The sequence below is a fragment of the Hypanus sabinus genome, chromosome 8 (genome assembly GCF_030144855.1).
Source record: "Hypanus sabinus isolate sHypSab1 chromosome 8, sHypSab1.hap1, whole genome shotgun sequence".
Taxonomy (NCBI): Eukaryota; Metazoa; Chordata; class Chondrichthyes; order Myliobatiformes; family Dasyatidae; genus Hypanus; species Hypanus sabinus.
Window position 1 is genome coordinate 74,233,089 of NC_082713.1, and position 21,418 is coordinate 74,254,506.

The 21,418-nt window shown below is 46.6% G+C and overlaps 1 protein-coding gene across 1 annotated transcript in view; it reads right to left on the bottom strand.

Moving 5' to 3' along the window:
• Window positions 1–21,418, bottom strand: part of LOC132397764 (gamma-aminobutyric acid receptor subunit beta-4-like) — a 166,254-nt gene that overhangs the window by 37,021 nt on the left and 107,815 nt on the right. Inside the window, exon 5 of the mRNA XM_059976530.1 lies at window positions 4,413–4,495. Within this exon, the coding sequence (XP_059832513.1) occupies window positions 4,413–4,495 (83 nt within the window). The remainder of the gene's footprint in view (window positions 1–4,412; window positions 4,496–21,418) is intronic.

Below are 21,418 nucleotides of genomic sequence, written 5' to 3' on the forward strand. Positions count from 1 at the left end.
GCTCTACCTATGAACAGTAACCTGGCTCTACCTGTGAACACTAACCTGGCTCTACCTATGAACACTAACCTGACTCTACCTGTGAACACTAACCTGGCTCTACCTGTGAACAGTAACCTGGCTCTACCTGTGAACAGTAACCTGGCTCTACCTGTGAACACTAACCTGGCTCTACCTATAGGAATGACTGATCTATAATGTGATAAAAGATTAAATACAGACTAAAGACATCTGGACCCGAATGAATGACAGGGAAATATAGCATGGAAACAGGCTATTAGGCCCACAAAGTCTGTACTGATCAGCAGGTACTCATTTACACTAATCCTACACTAACTTTATATTCCCTACCACTCACCTGTACACGAGCGGCAATTTACAGCAGTCAATTCATCTGCATGTCTTTGGCACGCGGGCCAAAATCAGTGTATCTGAGGGGAAACCTAGACAGTCACAAGGAGAATCTGAAAGCTCCACGCAGACAGCACCAAAGACGTTTTAAATGTTCCACTAAGTTGGTGGCAGGGCTTTGCATAACATAACCAGCTCAATAGGCGAGCGAATACAGAGCTGTAATGGATCAAATATGCCCCAGACTCGCAGTCTGTCAAAGCTGTCAAGATTTCTCTGTACCACTAGGTGTTCTGACAGGCTTACCTTTTGGAACCTAGACTACGACAATGCACTTGTGATTAACTCCTGAACTTGCCTTTTCTGGATAAATGCCGGAGGACATACAATAGTTTCTGCCGAGACTTGGCCTATTAGTCAAATATTATTGTTGGCTGATTATTATTACTTTGGAAGTGGCTTCTATAAAGTGAGTATTGAATATTTAATATGCTTGGATACTCATCAAAAACAATTTAATGAAAATAAGATATGACCTCTTTCAAGTATGAGCCCTATGCTGATAGGGTAATGATCAGTCACTGTATTGAAACCCATTTTGATTTGCAGACATTTCTAATCTAACCAATGTGAATAGATTTACAGAGAAATAGCTCTTCAGTATTCAACAGGGATTACAGTAATTAGAATGGCTGTCCATTGTTATATCAACTATATTTCTCAACATTTTTATTAAATTGACTAAGAGACCAAATCTTGGCAGAAGCTATTGGAATTTCTCTGCATTTATGCAGGGATGCCAAGTTAAGCTAAACCTATCTGCCTGCACACGATCTATACTTGTCTATTTTCTGTCTATTCACCTGTCTGTCTAAATGCTTCTTAAATGACACTGTCATGTCTGCTTCCAGCTCCACTCCTGGAACTCTCTGTGTGAAAGAAATTACCTCACAAATCCTCTTTAAGCTTTCTGCCCCTCATCTTAAAGCTGTTTTCTCCAGTATTTAAAGAGCAAACACGAGGAAATCTGCAGATGCTGGAAATTCAAACAACAACACACACAAAATGCTGTGTGTTGTGTATGTTGTTCTCTAGTATTTGACATTTTTACCCTGGGATATAGACTCTATGTGTACCTCTCATAATTTTAAAAATTGCAAACATCTGTAACCTTAATAATCAGCCCACCTACCCACATTTTTCATTGAAATCATTGATATCTATCACATACAACATAGGTTTCAGCACTGACCCTTGTGGAACACCACTGGTTGCATTCCTCTAATCAGAACACCCCTCTGTTCCTGCCCTTCACCCTCTATGGTAAAGTCAATTTTGAATCTAATCTAGTAAGTCTTCATGGATGTCATGTGCCTTAATCCTCTGGATCAGCCTACCATAAAGGATCTTGTTGAAAACTTTAGTAAAGTCTATGTGTACAGCAAACGCTAACCTACATTCCTCAAGTGCACTGTGGAGCACCTTCACCAGATGGAATGCAATAAGTCAAGAAGAGTGTAATGTCTCTTATTTTTCCTGTTCTGCTGTAGGTATTTGATTTAACAATTCTGGAAGAGCAGTCTGTTCTGTTTTCAGCCTGTTCGAGTTATTGTTGAAGATGAGGGATGAGGAGGAATGTGTGCCATCCAGTTAGGATGGGAGAACTGAGGGGAGGTTTCTCTGGTGAGGGACACTAAGGTTGGTCTTGGGCTTTTGTTCCAGAGGAGACGCTGAGGGAACCAGTCATAGCACACAATCCGGTGGGAGACCCGTTTGTTGCAGATGGATTGCGAGCAATGTTCGGAAGGTGGTGTGTGCTTTCATGTTGACCACAGCGCTTGAGTGACGGGAAAGTTGAAGATGAGCTCCAACTTGTATACATTGGACTGTTTAATTAGAATGGGCCCTTTTTTTGTTTTTCTTCACTAACTCTTTGGTTACGTTTCATGAATATAATTCCTTTAATCATATGCAGTGTACTGTCTATTATTTCATGGAACTAATTTGTAACAAGGTAGCAAATTACACAGCTTCCACACAAACCGGAGTTTGGGGCAGGAGAGCAGTCTCAGTCTCACAAATTTGCCGGGACCGCAGAGTGCCCTCCCTAGACCTATGCAGCCAAGGAAATCAGGGAGTTTCAAGAGCAAAACACACGAAATACTGGAGGAACTCCGGCAGCATCTACGGAAAAGAATATTTCCAAGATGAGAAGTCAGGAAGAGAACCACTTTCTCAGAGATAGTAAGGGGGGTTGGTAAGAAGTTCTGGTTTTCTGCCTGTCTTCAGCTCACCTCTACGGCTACATAATGCCAACTCTGTAGCATCATTTGCTTCAGTTGAACCCCATTGCCATGCTCATTTTATCTCTACATTGTCTATTCCAAGGTTATACATCTCTCCCTTTAAGCCTAAAGTAATCTAGTTGTGTCCTTAGCCCAGTTCACTCATTATCCAGGGGCTCACTGACTCAGAGAGAGCAGAGCCCGGAAACACAAGGAAATACATGCTTCAGCCCTACTTGTCTACACCGATCAGCTTGCCTAACTGAGCTAGTCACACTTACCTGTGTTTGGTCCATATTGATATTATTCCTATCCGTGTAAATGACCAAATGCCTTTTAACTGTCACACTTGTACTCACCTCTGCCATACCCCTTGGCAGCTTGTTCCATGTACCCACTGCCTTTGAGTCAAAATATCTGCCCTACAGATCCTTTTTAGACTTTTCCCCTTTCAACTTGAACCTGTTCCTCTAGTTTTTGATCTCCTCTGCTCTGAGAAACAAAGATGTTAGGTATTCACTTTTACCCAGTCCCTCATGATTCAATACATTTATTAAAGATCACACATCCTCCTCCTATGCTCCAGTCCCAGCCTAACCAAACACTCCAGTCCTGCTAATATCCTCATAAATCTTCTTTGTCCCCTATCCAATATACATTCTGTCCACTTTATTAAGTACAGAAGGCACCATTCTAATGTTGGGTTGAACAACTGAACCTCTTGACCATGTCTGCATGCTTTCATACATTGAGTTGTTGCCACATGATTGGATGATTAGGTACTTGCATTAGCAAGCAGGTGTACAGGCGTACATAATATAGTGGTCACTGAGTTTAATGTCATCCTTGCTATATCAGGGAGACCAAAACTGCATGTAGTACTCCAAATATAAACAACAAACATTTTGTACAGCAGTAACATGATGTCCTGACTCCTATGCTCAATATTCTGATTGATGAAAGCAAGTGTTCCAAACAGTTTCTTCTCTCCATAGATGCTGCCTGACCTGCTGAGTTCCACCAATATTTTGTGTGTGTTACTTAGAGCTTCTCCTTTACCCTATTTAACTAAGCAATGCCTTGATTTTAAAATTCTTGTCCTTGTTTCATAGTTTTTCCATGGCTTTGTCATTCAACATATAGAATACTGTGTGTCATCAACTACCACACTACATTTACTACCATACTACATGACATTTCAGCTCTCTCCGTTCCCAACCTCTTAACTATCACTAAATATGTTCCTTCCTCCATTAACTGTCAACGCCCTAAGCTCCAGAGTAAAAATAGAAAATATTGGAAACATTCAGCACCTCACACAAAAGAAACCGAATTTGCTTGTAATAGTGGTCACCACGGTAAAGAGAAATTGGAACATTTCAGTCATAAGCAAAGACTGAATAGGCTGGGCTTGTTTCCCTGGTGTGGAGGAGGCTGAAGGGTGATCTGATAGAAGTAGTTATAACTATGAGGGAGATAAATAGGATAGATAATAAAATCCTATTTTTCCATTATTTGGGTGTCAGAGAAAAGGATAGGTATGGAAATGATGGGCCAAAAGGCCTGTTTCTGTGCATAACTAACTCCATGACAGACTGATGACTAACGTTTCAAGCCAATGACTTTTCGTTGGAATGTTAAATTTTGGAAGTTGCTTTCAATTCTTTGTCTCTGTATATCAATCTACAGTTTTGAACAAGCTTTTTGTCATTTGCTCAATGGTTTCAATTGTTATTCAGGTGGCTGGGACGATGCTGGAAATCTTTCTATACTTACAGCTTTCTATTTCCAGAGTGCAGTTCTGTTGATCCAGGGGGTACCTTCGTAGATCCATCATACAAGCAGCTGTGGTGGTGATCCTGGTAGATAAGGAAAACAGTCACTTGGGCTTCAGTCACAAGCATCATTCTGACACTACTGAATGTTCCGCTCAATCTATGAGTTATTTATGTTGTGTGTTAGCAACACAACATGGCAGCGAGTTTTCTCTGTGTCACCATACTACAGTTCATTCCATTGAAACAAATGTTGGCCGGGTCTGTGGAGACAGAGAGAGGTGAGGACATTCTGATGTAGCATTAACCCTGCTTCTTTCTCACAGATGCTGCCTGATCAGCCTTTTCTCTTTTTACCTCAGATTCCCTGCATCTGAAACTTCAGCTTTATATTTAAATAACAGCTGCCAGCACAATCATCTTGTTGTTGAAGGGACTCGATGGATGTTTCTGAATCAAGGTACTACTGGTGTGATATTCAAGACAACAATGCCTAGACACTCTCAGTCAATGAGGTTAGATGATCACTAATTGCTCAAGTAAAATAAGAGCCTATGGCAGATCCATCACCTTCTCAGGAGATCCTTCAACTTGCTCCCAGATCTTCCACTATTAATTCCCTCAAATACCTCAAACGATCCCTCTAATTCATTTCACTTCAATCACTGAAAACTTCTATCTAATAAATCTAAAAACTGATTAGTAACTTGGGGAATAATGCAAACAGGATTGCTTTACCATGAGCCAATATCTATTGAAATGGGTTGACTGATTTTCTTCTGTGCTGTAACAATTCTGTGTTTTCATGACTCCAGGAAAGATGGCATTACTGACAGTGAAGGTGGTTTTCAAAACTTACAGCGGGTTCTGAATCAGCTGGGTAAGTGGGACAATGAGTGGCAAATAGAGTTTAATTCAGATGTGTGAAGTGTTGCATTTTGGAAAGTCAAGACAAGGTAAGATTTCTACAAAAATTGCAGGGTCCTCAGGAGCACTACAGAACAGAGGGACCTAGGAACACAAATATATGGCTCTGTGAAAGTGTAGTCCTGGGTAGGCAAATGGCAAAGGTGGCTTTCGTCATGCTAGCCTTCATCATTCACAGCACAGAGTGTGTTACAGACACCGGTGAGGCCGACTTGGAATACTGTGTTCAGCTTTGCTCACAGTTAGAAGAATTATACTATTAAATTGGAAAGTGTGCTAAAAAGATTTACAGGATGTTGCCAGCACTTGGGGACTAAGCTATTGGGAGAGGTTGCACAGGCTTGGACTATATGACCTGAGGTCCATCAGCCAGTCCTCATTGGAGGATCAGAGCTGGAGCGATTTAGCAACTTTAAATTCCTAGGTATTATTATTTTAGAGGAGCTATCCTGCGCCCAGCTCACAAGTGCAATTACAAATAAAGCATGCAGTACCTCTACTTCCTTAGGAGTTTGTGAAGATCTGCCATGACATCTAAATTTCTGACAAACTTCTGTTGATGTGTCGTAGACAGTATATTGACTGGCTGGATCACAGCCTGGTATGGAAACACCAACTCCCTTGAATGGAAAAGTAGTGGATAATGCCCAGTTCATCACTCTAAAGGCCTCCTACCTTTACGTACATCTATGTGAAAAACTGTTGCAGGAAAGCAGCATCCATCATCAGAGACCCCCACCATCCAGGATATGTTCTCTTCTTGCTGTTGCCATCAGAAAGAAGGTACAGGAGCCTCAGGACTCACACCATCAGGTGCAGGAACAGTTATTACCCTTCAATTATCAGGGTCTTGAACCAAAGGGGATAACTTCACCCATGCCAGCATTAAAATATTCCCACAACAAATGGACTCACTTTCAAGAACTCTTCATTTCATGTTCTTGATATTTATTGCATTTTTATCTATTATTATTATTATTTCTTCTTTTTGCATCTACTGTCTTTTGAACTCTGTCTTCTGCACTCTAGTCGAACACACTAGTCAGACAGTCTTTAATTAATTTGGTTATGATTATTATTCTATAGATTTATTGAATATGCCCACAAGAAAAGGAATCCCAGGGCTGCATATGGTGACATATACAGATGTACTTTGATAAGGTTGGAACACTGATCTTTATTTAACCTGCTGTAAGATGGCAAGAGACAAATGTGGTCCCATGGAAGATCAGAATGGTAATCTATGTGTGGAGCCAAAAAAGAATCATTGTACTCAGGAGACGGACATAGAAGTGAGGCAAAGCAGCAGTGAAGTCATGGACCCTATAAAGATTTCAGAGGAAGACATGTTTGCAAATTAGGGTGGATAAATCTCCAGGGCCTGACAAGGTGTTCCTTTGGACCCTGTGGGAGGCAAGTACAGAAATTGCTGGGGCCCGTGCGACAGGTGAGGTACCGGTGGATTGGAGGACAGCTAACGTGGTTCCACTGTTTATGAAAGGCTCTAAAAATAAACCAGGAAGTTATAGGTTAGTGCATCTGGAATGAGTAGTGGGAATGTTATGAAAGGTATTCTAAAGGACTGGATAAAAGAATGTTTGCACAGACAGGGTCTGATTAGGGTAGTCAGCATGGCTTGTGCATGGTAAATCATGTCTAATCAATCTTTTTCGAGGAAGTTACTAGGAAAGTTGATGAAGGCAAGGTAGTAAATGTTGTCTACAAGGATTTTATAAGGCATTTGACAAGGTTTCACACAGGAGGTTGGTCAAGAAGATTTACTCACTTGTCATTCAAGATGAGGTAGTAAATTGGATTAGACATTGACTTTGTTGGGAGAAGCCAGAGAGTGGTAGCAGATGGTTCCTTTCTGACAGGAGGCTGTGACCAGTGGTGTGCCACAGGGATTGCTGCTGTTCCATCGTTGTCATTTTTATCAATGATCTTGATGATAATGTGTGTAACGCACTGTAAGGATTCACTACTAATGTAATGGCTTCTCTGTAATGTTCACTGCTGAAGTAATGGTTTCTCTGTAGCAACAATGTTTGGGTTATGGCTGGAGATAACAAGACTGTGGAGCAGGTTAGCCAATTAGGAATTTGTTGCCCTGTCTTGTTATTCTGGCAGCAGTTGATTTTGCGGGAGCGGGTGGGGGGAAGGAGAAGGGGGGAAGGGGGAGGGGGAAGGGGAGGGGAAGGGGAGTAGATATATATGAAGTGAGAAGGCGCAAATGGAGAGATTTGGTAAACTGCTTGACGGGGTGAACTCGGAGCAGGGGTTCGAAGGTCAGTGACGCTTGGAGGAGTCCGATGGTGGGAGAAGGACTACTGAGTGAGCTCCAACTTTGTGCACAGACTGTTTAATAAGATTTGGGCCCTTTTTCTTTTATATTTTGTTTCTCTACTAACCATATAGTCAAAGTAAGAGTTATAAAGCTCAATTGTTTAATCACATATTGTGTACTGTTTGTTATTTCGGGGTACTGATTTGTAACAGGGGACACATCACGCAGCATCCACCCAAATGAGATATCTTACGTTTGACGGGCCGGGGGTTATCACCTGCTATATTAAGCCACTTGGCGAAGCGAGTGTTACATTGATTAACTGAAACTGGTGGATGACACCATGATAGGAGGTGTAGCGGACAGTGAGGAAGACTATCAAAACTTGCAGCAGAATCCCAACCAGCCTGAAAAATGGCAGATGGAATTTCATGCAAAGGGCAAGGCGTTGCAATTCAGTAGGAATACAAGCTTTTGCAAATAAAATGGCAGGAAGTCATTTTATATTTAGGAAAGACTGTAACAAGCCTTTATTGTACTCCAAAGCCTGAACACAAAGCACGGTAAACAGCTTCATGAAATAACGTCATCTCGTCAGACTAGCCTCTTAAAGTGATTCCCAGCTCAATGTTGGTGATTATGAATTCTTTATGTCTCCAGTAATTACATTACCCTTCACAGCCCTCCCCCCCACCACCCCCCAGAATCCACCAAAACCAGCATTGTGAGCTTGTCCAGCACTCGGACAAGCTGCCAGGTTCTGGTCTAATGTTCCATGGGTGGAGGAACAGCAAGTACCATTGGCTTCTCACAAGGAATGTTGATACACTTATGGTCGTGTCATGATGGCAGCGGAATACTCCAAATCTCGGAGGGCTGGTTTAAGGTGATCTTCGGAAATACATTCAGGTTTACACCTCCTATCTCTGAAGAAAGTATTTTCTCTCCATAACAAAATGCTGAACATGGCATTGTAAGGGCGTCTAGGGTTGGTGTGCATCATGGCGGACAAACACAAATGAGGCGGAATGTAGGTCAACAGGAACCTGTGTGCAGTGTGGGAATCAGGAATTGAATTCACTGAGGAGCGTGGAATGCTACTGAGAGACTGACAGGCGGCTGTGTGTGCTATCAGGCATAAAACCATCTGGCACTCATAACGGTTGTCCTTACACCAACTAATCCGCAGGTGACTGCACACCCTCTTTTGCAGTTGTTCTGAGCCCCAGCAGAACCCACGGGAGGTGATTATGCCAATACCCCTCAGACAGCCATTAAGGTGCACAGGCCATTGGACTGCGGGTGATATGCTGTGGTGATGTTGCCTAATGCCGTGGTCCTGGGTCATCGCAGCCCAGAGGTCTGAAATGAATTGGGGAGCACAGTCAGAAAAAATATCAGATGGGGTGCCAAACTGAGCAACCCAGGTGCTGATGAACACCTGAGATATGTCTGCGGCCGTCGTCGATGGCCCCCTGGTGGTACAGTCCACATGGTAAGGAGGTGTGTGAAACCATGGGGGGACCAACAAGGTCCACATTGACATGGTCAAACCATCGCTCACAGACCTGAAAAGGACACAATGGTGTCTGAATATGACAGCTAATTTTGCCCACTGGTACTTCACTCAGGCTGTACTCCAATCACGTACGTCCTTTTTGACATTGTATCAAACAAACTTTAGTGCAACCCGTTTCTTTGAGGCCTTCTGGCCCCAATGCGAGAGGCCATGTATAACTCTCGCTTCAGCTAGTGGCTTAATTTAGGGGATGATAGCCCCCGGCCCGTCAAACTTAAGAAATCTCATTTGGGTGGATGCTGCGTGATGTGTCCCCTGTTACAAATCAGTACCCCCAAATAACAAACAGTACACAATATGCGATTAAATGATTGAAATTTATAATTCTTACTTTGACTATATGGTTAGTAAAGAAAAAGGGCCCATTCTCATGAAATAGTCTATTGTGCAATGTTGGAGCTCACTGATATGGCCGTTCATCCACCATCGACCTCCTCCCATTGTCGCTGACCTTCGGACTCTCACTGCAAGTCCACTCCGTCCAAGGTTTACCAACTCTCTCCATTTGCGTCTTCTCTCCTCATCTCTCCCCGGCAAAAGACCGCGAATTCGCTGCTCCCAGACACACATGAAAGAACAACAATCCACTCATTGGCTAGCATGGTCTGTTATCTCTAGTCATAACCCAAACATTGCTGCTACAGAGAAACCATTACCTCCGCAGTGGAACATTACAGAGAAGCCATTACATTAGCAGTGAAACCTTTCAGCATGTTACACTCTCCCCCCACCAAATTTAGTCATGTTCTCATGATGTTGAGATAATTTGCCAACCCTTCCTACAAAACACAAAGTCCAATCCAGATATAAAAGGCAGTGTCATAGCTCCGCAACACTGTAGGGCTCACACTCTGCTCCTCTGGTGCTACGTAGGCCAACCTATCTGGTGGTCTCTTAATTCTCTGAGGCCTCCGCACCCCCTCACCTAACTCTTCAGGTTCAGGGGATACTTCCGGCCTGCCTGGTGAGTCCTCCCCCGACCTTTCCCTTGTGCCACCTGCAACTTGGAGCCCTCTGTCTCGTGGACAAGCCCAGCTTTCTCCCCTGCAGTGTCCCGCTTTAAACCAGGCTGTTCACAGATAGCCTCCCCCCACTTCACCTGACTCAGTGGGAGAACAGCCGGGGGTCTCTTCCTCAATCAATGGGGAGTTAGTGAAAGGTAGCATGTACCAAACATCCAGGTCCTCATCCTCTTAATCAGTATCCCTCTCAGGGGTGGGGGCCAGCTTAACCTCTCCTGCTGTTGGTCCGTCAGTCACCCCACAGTACAACAGAATCCTCTTATTAGGTTTAGGCTCCAGGTTGGGCTCTGGGCCTACCTGCACCTCTTGTTCCAGGGGCAGCAGGTGGTTCCAATGGAGAATCTTGACAGGACCATACCCATCCTCTGGTTTCCCCCGGAAAACTGGTAGGCTTGGCATCTGACTCTCCGTTACACAGGGCGTAGCTGCCCAGCAGTCAGCCAACTTGTGCTTTCCAGGTAGCGCCAAATTCCTCATGAGGACTCGGTCTCCCGGCAGGAGTTGCGAGAACCTCACCGTCTGATCAAACCTCCTCTTATTCCATGATTTTGCTTGGCAGCCGCGACCCCAACTAATTCATGACTTTTCAACTCTCTCCTCATATCAGACACATACTTCAGATAAGGCTTTGGTGGTAAGTCACCCTTGTCACTCCCAAAACAAAGGTCAATGGGCAACCTCGCCTTGTGACCAAACGTCAGATAATATGGCGAGTACCCAGTAGTTTCATTTTGTGTACAGTTGTAACTGTGAACCAGATGCCCAATATGTTGACTCCACCGGCTCTTTTTGCTGACCTCCAGGGTCCCAAGCATGTCTAGCAAGGTCAGATTAAACCTCTCAGGCTGGGGATCGCCCTCCGGGTGATAGGGTGTAGTCCTCGACTTCTCAACTCCAAACACGTCCAGGAACTCATGGATGAGTTTGCTCTCGAAATCCCGTCCCTGGTCACTATGTTTCCACCTGGGAAGGCCATAATAAATTAAATACTTCTCCCATAACACCTTTGCCACCGTAGTCGCTCTCTGGTCCTCGGTAGGAAAAGCCTGAGCATATCTGGTGTAGTGGTCCGTGATGTCTAAGACATCTACCGTGTTGCTGGCTTCGGGTTCTATTGACAGGAAATCCATACACACCAGGTCCAGGAGCCCTGCACTCTGCAAGTGGGACAAGGGAACTGCCCTCATAGGCACTGTCTTCCGCCATATACAGCGAATGCACGACTTGCAGTACTCTTCGACCTCCGACTTCATCCGGGGCCAGTAAAACCAGTTTCTGAGCAATCCATTTGGACACCCCCAAATGTCCAGAATCAGTATGAAGTGACTTCAACGCAATCCTCTGATACTTCTCGGGCAGAACCAGCTGCCAACGGTGAGGTCGGTCTGAGGGTGACGTGACCAGGTATAAGATCTGGTTCTTCAACTCCAACTGAGGTAATTCTTTCAGTAATGGAGGCACCAACACGTGGTTTGTCTTCTCCACCTGAGCCATGTCTCCCGTTTCAACCACTGACCAAATAGTGCCAATGGCCGGGTCATCTCGCCGAGCAGCTGCCACTTCCCCAGAACAATTCCGGCAGCTGATTTGTCTTCAGAGCAGTCAGGTTCAGTAAACTTGGGGTATGGTGTCGTCAGAAGCACCCAATTGATCCTCTGCTTGATCCTACCCCTCCTTTCCCTACAGTGATGGCAAACTGATACGTGGCCTTCACCCCTGGGGCAGGAACGCTCTCCCACTCCTTGTCTCTGACCAGTCCCTCATGCACCCGTCAGGACAAAGCATCAGCATCAATGTTCCAGCTTCCCAGCTGGTATTTCAGGCTGAAATGATAGGCAGGGCAATGCTGGCAACCACTGTTGGCCTGTAGCATCCAGTTTTGCCAAGGTCAGGATTGTTGTTAGGGGGTTGTTGTCCATCCTCACCTCAAACTTGGCCCCGTAGAGATAGTCACTCAGCTTATCCACCACCACCCATTTCAACACCAGTAACTCCAACTTGTGCGTGGGGTAGTTTCTCTCGGAAGGCAACAGATTCCAGCTAACAAATGTGACGGGCCTTAACTTGGTGCCCTGATCCTGATATAGGTCAGCACCTAAACCATCTTAGCTGGCATCCGTGTGCAGTACATAAGGCAATCGGGGGTCTGCAAAAGCCAGCACCTGCGCCTGGGTCAGCAACCCCTTCAATGACTGAAAGGCCTCCTCACATTTTACATCCCACCTCGGTCCAAAGGGTTCCGACAGGCTAAGATACTCTCCATCTTCCTGTCCTTTTTTCCCCTTCACTTTCTTCCCCAAGGGAGGGTAACCGCACAGAAGCTGGTTCAACGGGTGTCTCACTTTCGCGTAGCCTTTCACAAACCTCTGTTAGTAACTACAGAATCTGAGGAACGAGCACAGAGTGCTTACAGTCTGGGGTCTTGGCCAAGTGAAAACTGCCTCCATCTTAGCTGGATCTGTAGCTACTCCATCCTATGAGACTATGTGTCCAACTTAACTAACAGACATTTGGTAGAACTGGCACTTGTCCAGGGAAAGTTTTAACCCTTCAGCTTTCAGGAGGCCCAGCACCTTCAGCAGCCTCGCTCCATGTTCTTCCAAGGTGGATCCAAATACCTTGAGGTCATCCAGATATACCAATACCTCAAGCAAGTCCATATCCCCCACCATCTTCTCCATGACCTGCTGGAAGGTTGCAGGAGCTCCGGAGATACCCATGGGCATCCTTTCGAACTGGAGAAGTCAGAGGGGACGTATAAATGCCATTTTCTTTTTGTCAACCTCACTCATAGATATCTGGTAATATCCACTCCTCGAGTCCAGCACACTGAACCACTTTGCACCACTCAGACTATCCCAAGGACTGAGGACTGGTCAGGGTCGGTGCGCCTGCTCAGTAGTCCACACACATCCGTACCTTCCCATTCTACTTTTGGGCCACTACTATTGGGGACACATAGGGGCTTCAGGACTCGGTGATGCTCCCAGCTTCCTTCAACTTACACAAATGCTGCTGAATGTCCTCCACCTCTGAAGAGGCCAGTCACCGTGACCTTTCTCTGAACGGGGTGTCCTCAGTCACCTGGACAATGTGACGCGTGCTCTTGGAACAACCCACATCAAACTCGTCAGAGGAGAAGACATGTTCTAGCTTCAACTTTTTCCTCTACCAGTCTCCTCTTCCAACCCACAGGAACCGGGGAATCCCCAAAGTTGAATGACTCAGTGGTCAACTTTTCCTCCTTTTTCCAATAGTTTCTCTCTGGACTGTCTCACAGGGGCACTGGACATTACCGTCAGCAGGAACAAATGCGCCAGGGGCCTCCCCTGCTTGAAGGTGGCCTCCGTCTTTGTAGTGTTCCTGACGATCGCTGCCATCCTGCTCACCTATACAACTGAGGGCTTCTGCAATTCGGGCCTCACCAGTACCCCAGAAATCCCTACTCTTCCTCATGGTCTTCCAGAACGTCCACTAAGAGGGCCTCGCTCTCAGGCACTCTGGGAAATTTGGGTGTCCCCATCACTCCTGCTACTTCCCCGGGCCGTATTACCATTGGCTTCGACTGGGTGAACCACACAGACACTTGTCTAAATTCAGTATCCAGCCCAAAGCAGCCACATACTTTCTCAAAAGCAGGTCGAAACACTGAGTGCACGGACAATGTCCCGAAAAAGCTCTCACCCGCCTTCTCCTTGCAGGCGCCCATGAGCCTCCTCACAAAAGGGGTGTTGGTCCCCAGCAGAATTAAAATGCCGTCTGTCTCAACAGGGTCCGGACAAACCAGCACCACTATATCAAGAACCTCAGACACTCACACATCGGCCTCCGAGAACTCCAGTTTCACTGACAAATAACCATCGTATGGATAATCACCAGTTCTGATACCCCAAATCTCCAGTGTACTGAATGCTGTCGAGGGTAAATGCTTCAGATACTGATTATAAAATGAATGGTACAACAACATGACCTGCGACTCGGTGTCGAGTAAGGCTTTAGCATAAGTATCCTCTATCCGTAGCGACACACTGGAGCATGGTCCCACTAAGCCTTCAGGAATTGGGCCTCTCGCTTTTGGGAGTTACTTGGTACATTGCTGGGAATGTGTTCCCCCAGTGACACCAAGCCATTCCCTCACTGGGTCTCCTCTAAGTTTTCCCCGACGACTCTCCCTGCTGAGTTGCCCAGGGGCTCACTCTCCTTCTGGCATGTCACCTGAAACCAACACCCCTCTGCATTGTTCGTCCCCTTAGGGAATCCACCCCCCCCCCCATCAGCTCCATCATATGGGGGGGGGGGTCACACCCACTGATAACAGCTGACATATCTCCGTTCTTAACTCTGTCACGATCTCCTCTACTGCTCCCTGGGGCAGACTGTCCATGGTCACTTCACTGCAGGGGGCCAGTACCATGCTCATGTATGGAGTCAAAAACAGCCCATCTCCAGTTTGTGACTGGTTGAGATGTCGCACAGGAGAGAAACCGCAGCTTCCCCAAACTTAATGTCAACTAGCCACTGGCCTATGACTGTTGTTCAGTAAGCCTGGACCTCTGGGTCAGTAGCTTGATCAGTTGCCATGCTGGCAGAGTCAACCCCTATGGCCTCATTGACTGGCAGTGAGAGGCAATCAGCCGTGGCCCAAAGTCTTTGACATCCACAAGTTGGCAGTCCTTAAGATCAACTAATAGTCCTTGGGCACACAGGAAATCTGCACTGAGAAGAGGTCTAGCCACTTTAGCCAGGATGAAGTCCCACGTGTAACATTGCCCAGTGAAGCAGAGCATCACCTATTGTGACCCATAGGTCTGGATCTCCAGCGAGGTTTCGTCACTCTTTGCCTTCTCATCTCAATAGGCAATGCCAGCAACACACTCACTCGGGCATCTGTGTCACACAGAAAGCGTCGTCCTGAAAGGGTGTCTGTAATGAACAGTAGACAACCCTGGCAGCTGGAATCCACAGTATTCACAGATCTCCAATGTCCTGATACACTGGCACTGTTGAAGCTGCAAGGAGTTCGGCACTCCCTAGTGTTCACACCAAAGCAACCGTGGTAAAAGAACAGACCAGGCATTTTCTGTTTGGAGGCCTTGCTGAACAGGTGTATTGAGGCAGGGGAAGGAGGAATGATGCATCTCTCTCTGGCTGAGTGTGGACTATCAGCCATTTTAGCAAGCTCCTATAGTCCTTCACGGGTGTGTTAGTGAGGACTATGTGAACTTGATCAGACACTTGCTGTATAAAGAGTTCTTTAAAAATAAAACAAGGCTGGTGATTTCCCAGGAGAGATAGCATGTGGTTGACTAGCTCCAACAACTTCGAATTGCTGAAGCTGAACAAGGAGAGCAACTGACTGGCACACTCAGATCCGATAGTGCAAAAGTCTGTAAAAGGTGAGTTTTCAGCAATCGGTATTTATCATGTTCAGGTATACGTAGACTCACCACTCCAGTTGCCGAGCGATACTATCACATAGAAATATTTGGCGCTGTTGGCGGAGATTTCTCACAATGCGAATTGGGCCTCAGCTTGTACAAACCAAGCAATAGCTTTGCTCCCAAAACTCCAACAGTTTCAAAGCAACTGGGTTGGCCAAAATGTTCAATAACTCCAGAATTGTCCAAGGGCATCAGAGTCACAAATAAAATGTAGTGAGGTATTTTATATTTAAGAAAAACCACAACAACTCCATCATTTTACTCCAAAACCTAAATAGAAATGTATGGTAACCAAACTTTACGTAATTACATCGTCACGTCAGACCAGCCTCTTTACGTGAATACCAGCTCAATGTTGGTGGTTGTGAATTATGAATGTTTCCATCAATTACATTACCCCCCAGAACCAACCAGGGTTAGTCTTCAGAGTGAATGGTAGGGAACTAAGGACTGCGGTAGAACAAAGGAATCTAGGAATATTGGTTCATAATTCATTGAATGTGGCAGCCCAGGTAAATAGTATCATCAAGAAAACACACTGGTCTTCATAACTCAAAGTATTGAGTACAGGAGATGGGATGTTATGTTGAAGTTGTATAAGATGTTGGTCAGGCCTAATTTGGAGTGTTGTGTGCAATTTTGATCAGATACCTATAGCAAAGAAGTAAATAAGTTTGAAAGAATACAGAAAAAATTTTCAAGGATGTTGCTGGGACAGGAGTTATGATGAAAAATTGAATAAGTTAGAACTTAATTCTTCGGAAAGACTAAGAGGAGAATTGATGGAGGTATACAAAATTATGAGGGGTATAGAGGGTAAATGCAAGCAGGATTTTTCCATTGAGGTTGGGTGGGATTATAACTGCAGGTCATGGGTTAAGGGTGAAAGGTGAAAAGCTTAAGGGGAACATGAGGGCAAACTTCTTCACTCAGAGTACTGTGAGAGTGTGGAACGAGCAGCTAGCACAAGTGGTGCATGCAAGCTCGAATTCAATGCTTAAGGGAAGTTTAGATAGTTACACAGATGGCAGGGTTACGGAGGGCTATGATTAGGCTGCAGGTCAATGGGACTAGGCAGCTTAAATGGTCTGGCATGGACTGGATAGGCCAAAGAGCCTGCGTCTGTGCCAAACTTCTCTATAACTCTATCCCTGCAGAACACCACTGGTCATCGACCACCAGGCAGAATAAGAATACACCCTGTTTACTACTATCCTCTGCCTTCTGTGAGCAAGCTAACTCTCAATCCAGGCAATAGGTTTCCCTGGATCCGAATGAAATTTGTGAAACATCCACTGCTCTGACTTCATCACTTCCTCAAAGAACTCAAGCAGGCTCACGAGGTTACCCCTTCTAAAGCCCCGCTGACTACCCCAAATCATACGATGTTTCTCTGAATGCTCATAAATTCTGTCTCTTAGAATTCTCTCCAATAGCTTTCCCACTACTGACACAAGACTTACTTGTCTGTAATTCCCAGGGTTATCCGTATTTCTGTTCTTGAACAAATGAAGAACATTTGCTAACCTCCAATTGTCTGATACTACTCTACTGCCAGTGAGAATGCAAATACCACAGTAGTCACTTCGTTTGCTTCCCTTAGTAATCTAGGCTATATTTGGTCCAGTCCAGGGACCTATCTATCCCAACATTTTTCAAAAAGTTTAAATTGTGCTCTTTCTTAACACCAGCGTGTTCCAGCGCATCAGCCTGTTTAATGCTGACCTCATCTTCATAATGGTCCCTCTCACTGGTGAACACTGAAGCAAATTGTTCATTAAGGGCCTCAACTTAACTCCTCTGACACCAAGCATGTGTTTCCTCTTCTATCCTTCATTGGTCCAGCCCTCACTCTGGTCATTATTCTGTTACTAACATACTCCCAACATGTAGAATGCCTTGGGATTTTCTTTAAGATTACTTGCCAAAGCCTTTTTATGTCCCCTTCTAGCACTCCTAACTCAATTTTTATGTACCTTGTAACTTTGTAGAGCCCTGTCAAATCCTTGCTTCTCAAGCCTTAAGTATGCATTGTACATCTTCTTACTTTCCCTGCCTCAATGGGACAAAGCTATGCAGAACTCCATGCATCTTCTCCTGAAACAACTCCCACAGCTTCATTGTACATTTTCCAGAGTGCATCGGTTCCCAGTCTACTGTCCCAAGATCCTGACTAATAGCGTCATAATTCACCCTCCTCCACCATTAAATACTTTCCCATACTGTCTCAAAGTCAAAGTAAATTTATGATCAAAGTATGTATACGTCACCATACTCCAACTTGAGAATCATTTTCCTGGGCGCATTCACAGGAAAAGAAAGACATACAATAGAATTTCTGAAAAACTATACATAAATAAAGACCGACAAACAGTTGTTTTGTCTATGAAAACAAATTGTGTAAATAAATAAATAAATGTTCCCATGAGTTGGGACACATCAGGACCAGTATATTCTGACCCAATTAAATGGCTGCTCTAATTAGCCAAGATTTCATGAAAAATAGTTAAAAATGATAAAAAAATAGAACAAATTAGAACACTGTGGCGACCCACTTCCCAGTGCACTTGAACCGGCTCACAAAGTGGCACGCACTGGCATTGAGGCCGGTCCCAAAGAGAGCTCCAAGCCTGCTTCACCAGCAAGGGGAAAAGCCTGCGTGTGGGACGGGACTGTGAATACACACCCCCTACAGTATTCCCACCTGGGGAGGGTGGGAACAGGAAGGCTTTAAAGCGAGGCTGCAAAGTTTGAATAAACCTCTTTTGCAACTGCAGCTCACCGACTACATGTCATTATTTCAGCACTGCGTGTAGCACACTGCTACAATTGGTGACCCCGACGGCCCAAACAATAGTTGGACCAGAGATGAATGATGCCGCATCTGTTCATGCAGTTTCGTTAAAACTGCCAAGCTTCTGGACGCTGCGACCTCACCTATGGTTCCAGCAAGCAGAAGCCCAATTCCATATTCCGCAGATAATCTTGGATGCCATACGTTACTACTATGTGGTGAGCTCCCTCGACCAGGGGACAGCCGCCCAGGTTGAGGAGTTCATACAGTCGCCCCCAGCGGAAGGCAAGTACACGGAAATTCAAAGCCCTGCTCATAAGGACTTTCGGACTCTCACGGCACGAGTGAGCTGCCCGCTTACTGCACCTGGATGGTTTGGGGGACAGACCACCGTCGGCTTTGATGAACGAGATGCTGTCCTTGGCCGGAGGACACAAGCACTGCCTCATGTTTGAGCAGGCATTCCTGGAGCAGCTGCCCGAGGACGTATGCCTGCTGCTGTCTGATGCGGATCTCAGTGACCCCTGGAAGGTGGCAGCCTGGGCGGACTTGCTGTGGAAAGCCAAGAAGGAGAGTGGGGCATCCATCACACAGATCACCAGGCCACGCTCCCAGCAGCAGACCAGACCAGACCAGGCCCGGGCACAGAGCCCACTAACCCCAGAGGCAGGGGTGAGGAGACCAACGAACAATGGTGCTTCTACCACCAGCGGTGGGGCGCAGAAGCCCACCACTGTAGCCCGTCCTGCAAGCTCCCAGGAAATGCCGGTGGCTGGCCATTGGGATAGCCTCCTGTATGTCTGGTACAAGCAGTCGGGATGCCACTTTTTGGTCGACACCAGAGCTGAGATCAGCATCTTACTTCCGACACCCGCAACAGAGAACAGGGTCCCACCCTGAGGGCTATGAATGGCAGCACAGTAAGGACCTACGGCACCCGTATCATGCAGCTACAGTTCGGCTCCAGCCAGTTCACATGGGACTTCACATTGGCCGCCGTAGCCCAACCGCTCCTGGGAGCGGATTTTTTGTGGGCTCACAGCCTACTGGTCAACCTGCCCAGGAAGAGACTGGTACACGCCGAGACCTTTCAGACGTTCTCCCTGGGTGAAGCCCAGTTGCCCAGTTGCCGGCCCCACACATAGACTCCATCACACTGTCTGACAACGACCTCACCAGAGTTCTGGCGGATTTCCCATTGGTTCTGGCGCCACAGTTCACGGCAGCCAGGCTCAGATACAGCGTACAGCACCACATCCTAACACAAGGACCACCCCTCCACGCCTGTGCTCGAAGGCTTCCCTTGGACAAGCTCCGACTGGCGAAGGAGGAGTTCAAGAGGATGGATGAATTGAGGATCATACGGTGGTCCAACAGCCCATGGGCCTCCCCCCTGCACATGGTGCCCAAAGCAACAGGGGGCTGGAGATCATGCGGTGACTACCGCAGACTGAACGAGGCTACAACACTGGACTGCTACCCTGTGCCACACATTCAGGACTTTGCAGTGAACCTGCATGGTGCACGGATCTTCTCCAAGGTAGACCTCGTCCGGGGATACCATCAAATCCCAATGCATCCAGACAACATCAGCAAAACGGCACTCATCACCCCGTTCGGCCTTTTCGAGTTCCTCCACATGCCGTTCGGCCTAAAGAATGCCACACAGACGTTTCATCGGTTAATGGACATGTTGGGATGTGACCTGGACTTCGCTTTCATCTATTTGGACAACATCCTCATAGCCAGCAGTAGTTGTCAGGAGCATCTGTCCCACCTCCGTCAACTCTACCCCCGACTGAGTGAATACGGCCTAACAATCAACCCGGCCAAACGCCAGTTTGGGCTCGACACCATCGACTTCCTGAGCCACAGGATTACTAAAGACGGGGCAACCCCTCTGCCCGCCAAGGTAGACGCGGTCTGCCATTTCCCCCGACCCAACAAAATCAGGAATTTGTGGGTATGGTAAATTTCTACCACCGCTTCCTTCCTTCAGCTGCCCGAATCATGTGCCCCCTGTTCACCCTGATGTCGGGTAAGGGCAAGGACATTACCTGGGACGAGGAGTCCGCTGCCGCTTTCATTAAAACCAAAGAAGCCTTGGCAAACGCCGCGATGCTAGTGCACCCCAGAACGGACGTCCCTACCGCCCTCACAGTGGATGCATCCAACACGGCAGTCGGTGGAGTGCTGGAACAACTCATCGCGGGTCGCTGGCAACCCCTGGCGTTTTTCAGCAAACACCTATGACCACCCGAGCTCAAATACAGTGCTTTCAACCAGGAACTGTTGGCACTATACCCGGCAATCCGGCATTTCAGGTATTTCTTGGAAGGTAGGCCCTTCACCGCGTTCACGGACCACAAACTGCTTACCTTTGTGTTCACGAAAGCATCCGACCCCTGGTCATCCCGCCAGCAGCGACATCTGTCTTACATCTTCGAATACACAACGGATGTCCGGCATGTCTCGGGAAAGGACGATGTCGTGGCTGACGCTCTCTCCCGCCCTAACATCCAAGCCCTGTCCCTGGGGGTAGACTATGAAGCGCTGGCAGAGGCGCAGCAGGCAGATGAGGAGGTCCCTAGTTACAGAACTGTAGTCTCCGGTTTACAGCTCCCGGAACTCCCCGTAGGCCCAGGTGAGAGGACCCTATTCTGTGACGTCACCACCGGCCAACTCCGCCCCGTTGTCCCGGCAGCCTGGCGGCGGCGTGTTTTCAACTCCATTCACAACTTAGCACAACCATCCAGATGGTAGCCAACAGTTTCGTTTGGCACGGACTCCGCAAGCAAGTCAGTGAATGAGCCAGAATGTGCATGCACTGCCAAACAGCCAAGTTGCAGCAGCACACCAAAGCCCCACCGCAGCAGTTCCATCCCGCCCACTGGCGTTTCGACCACATTCATGTGGATATTGTGGGCCCCCTGCCAGTGTCGCGCGGAGCTCCTGAC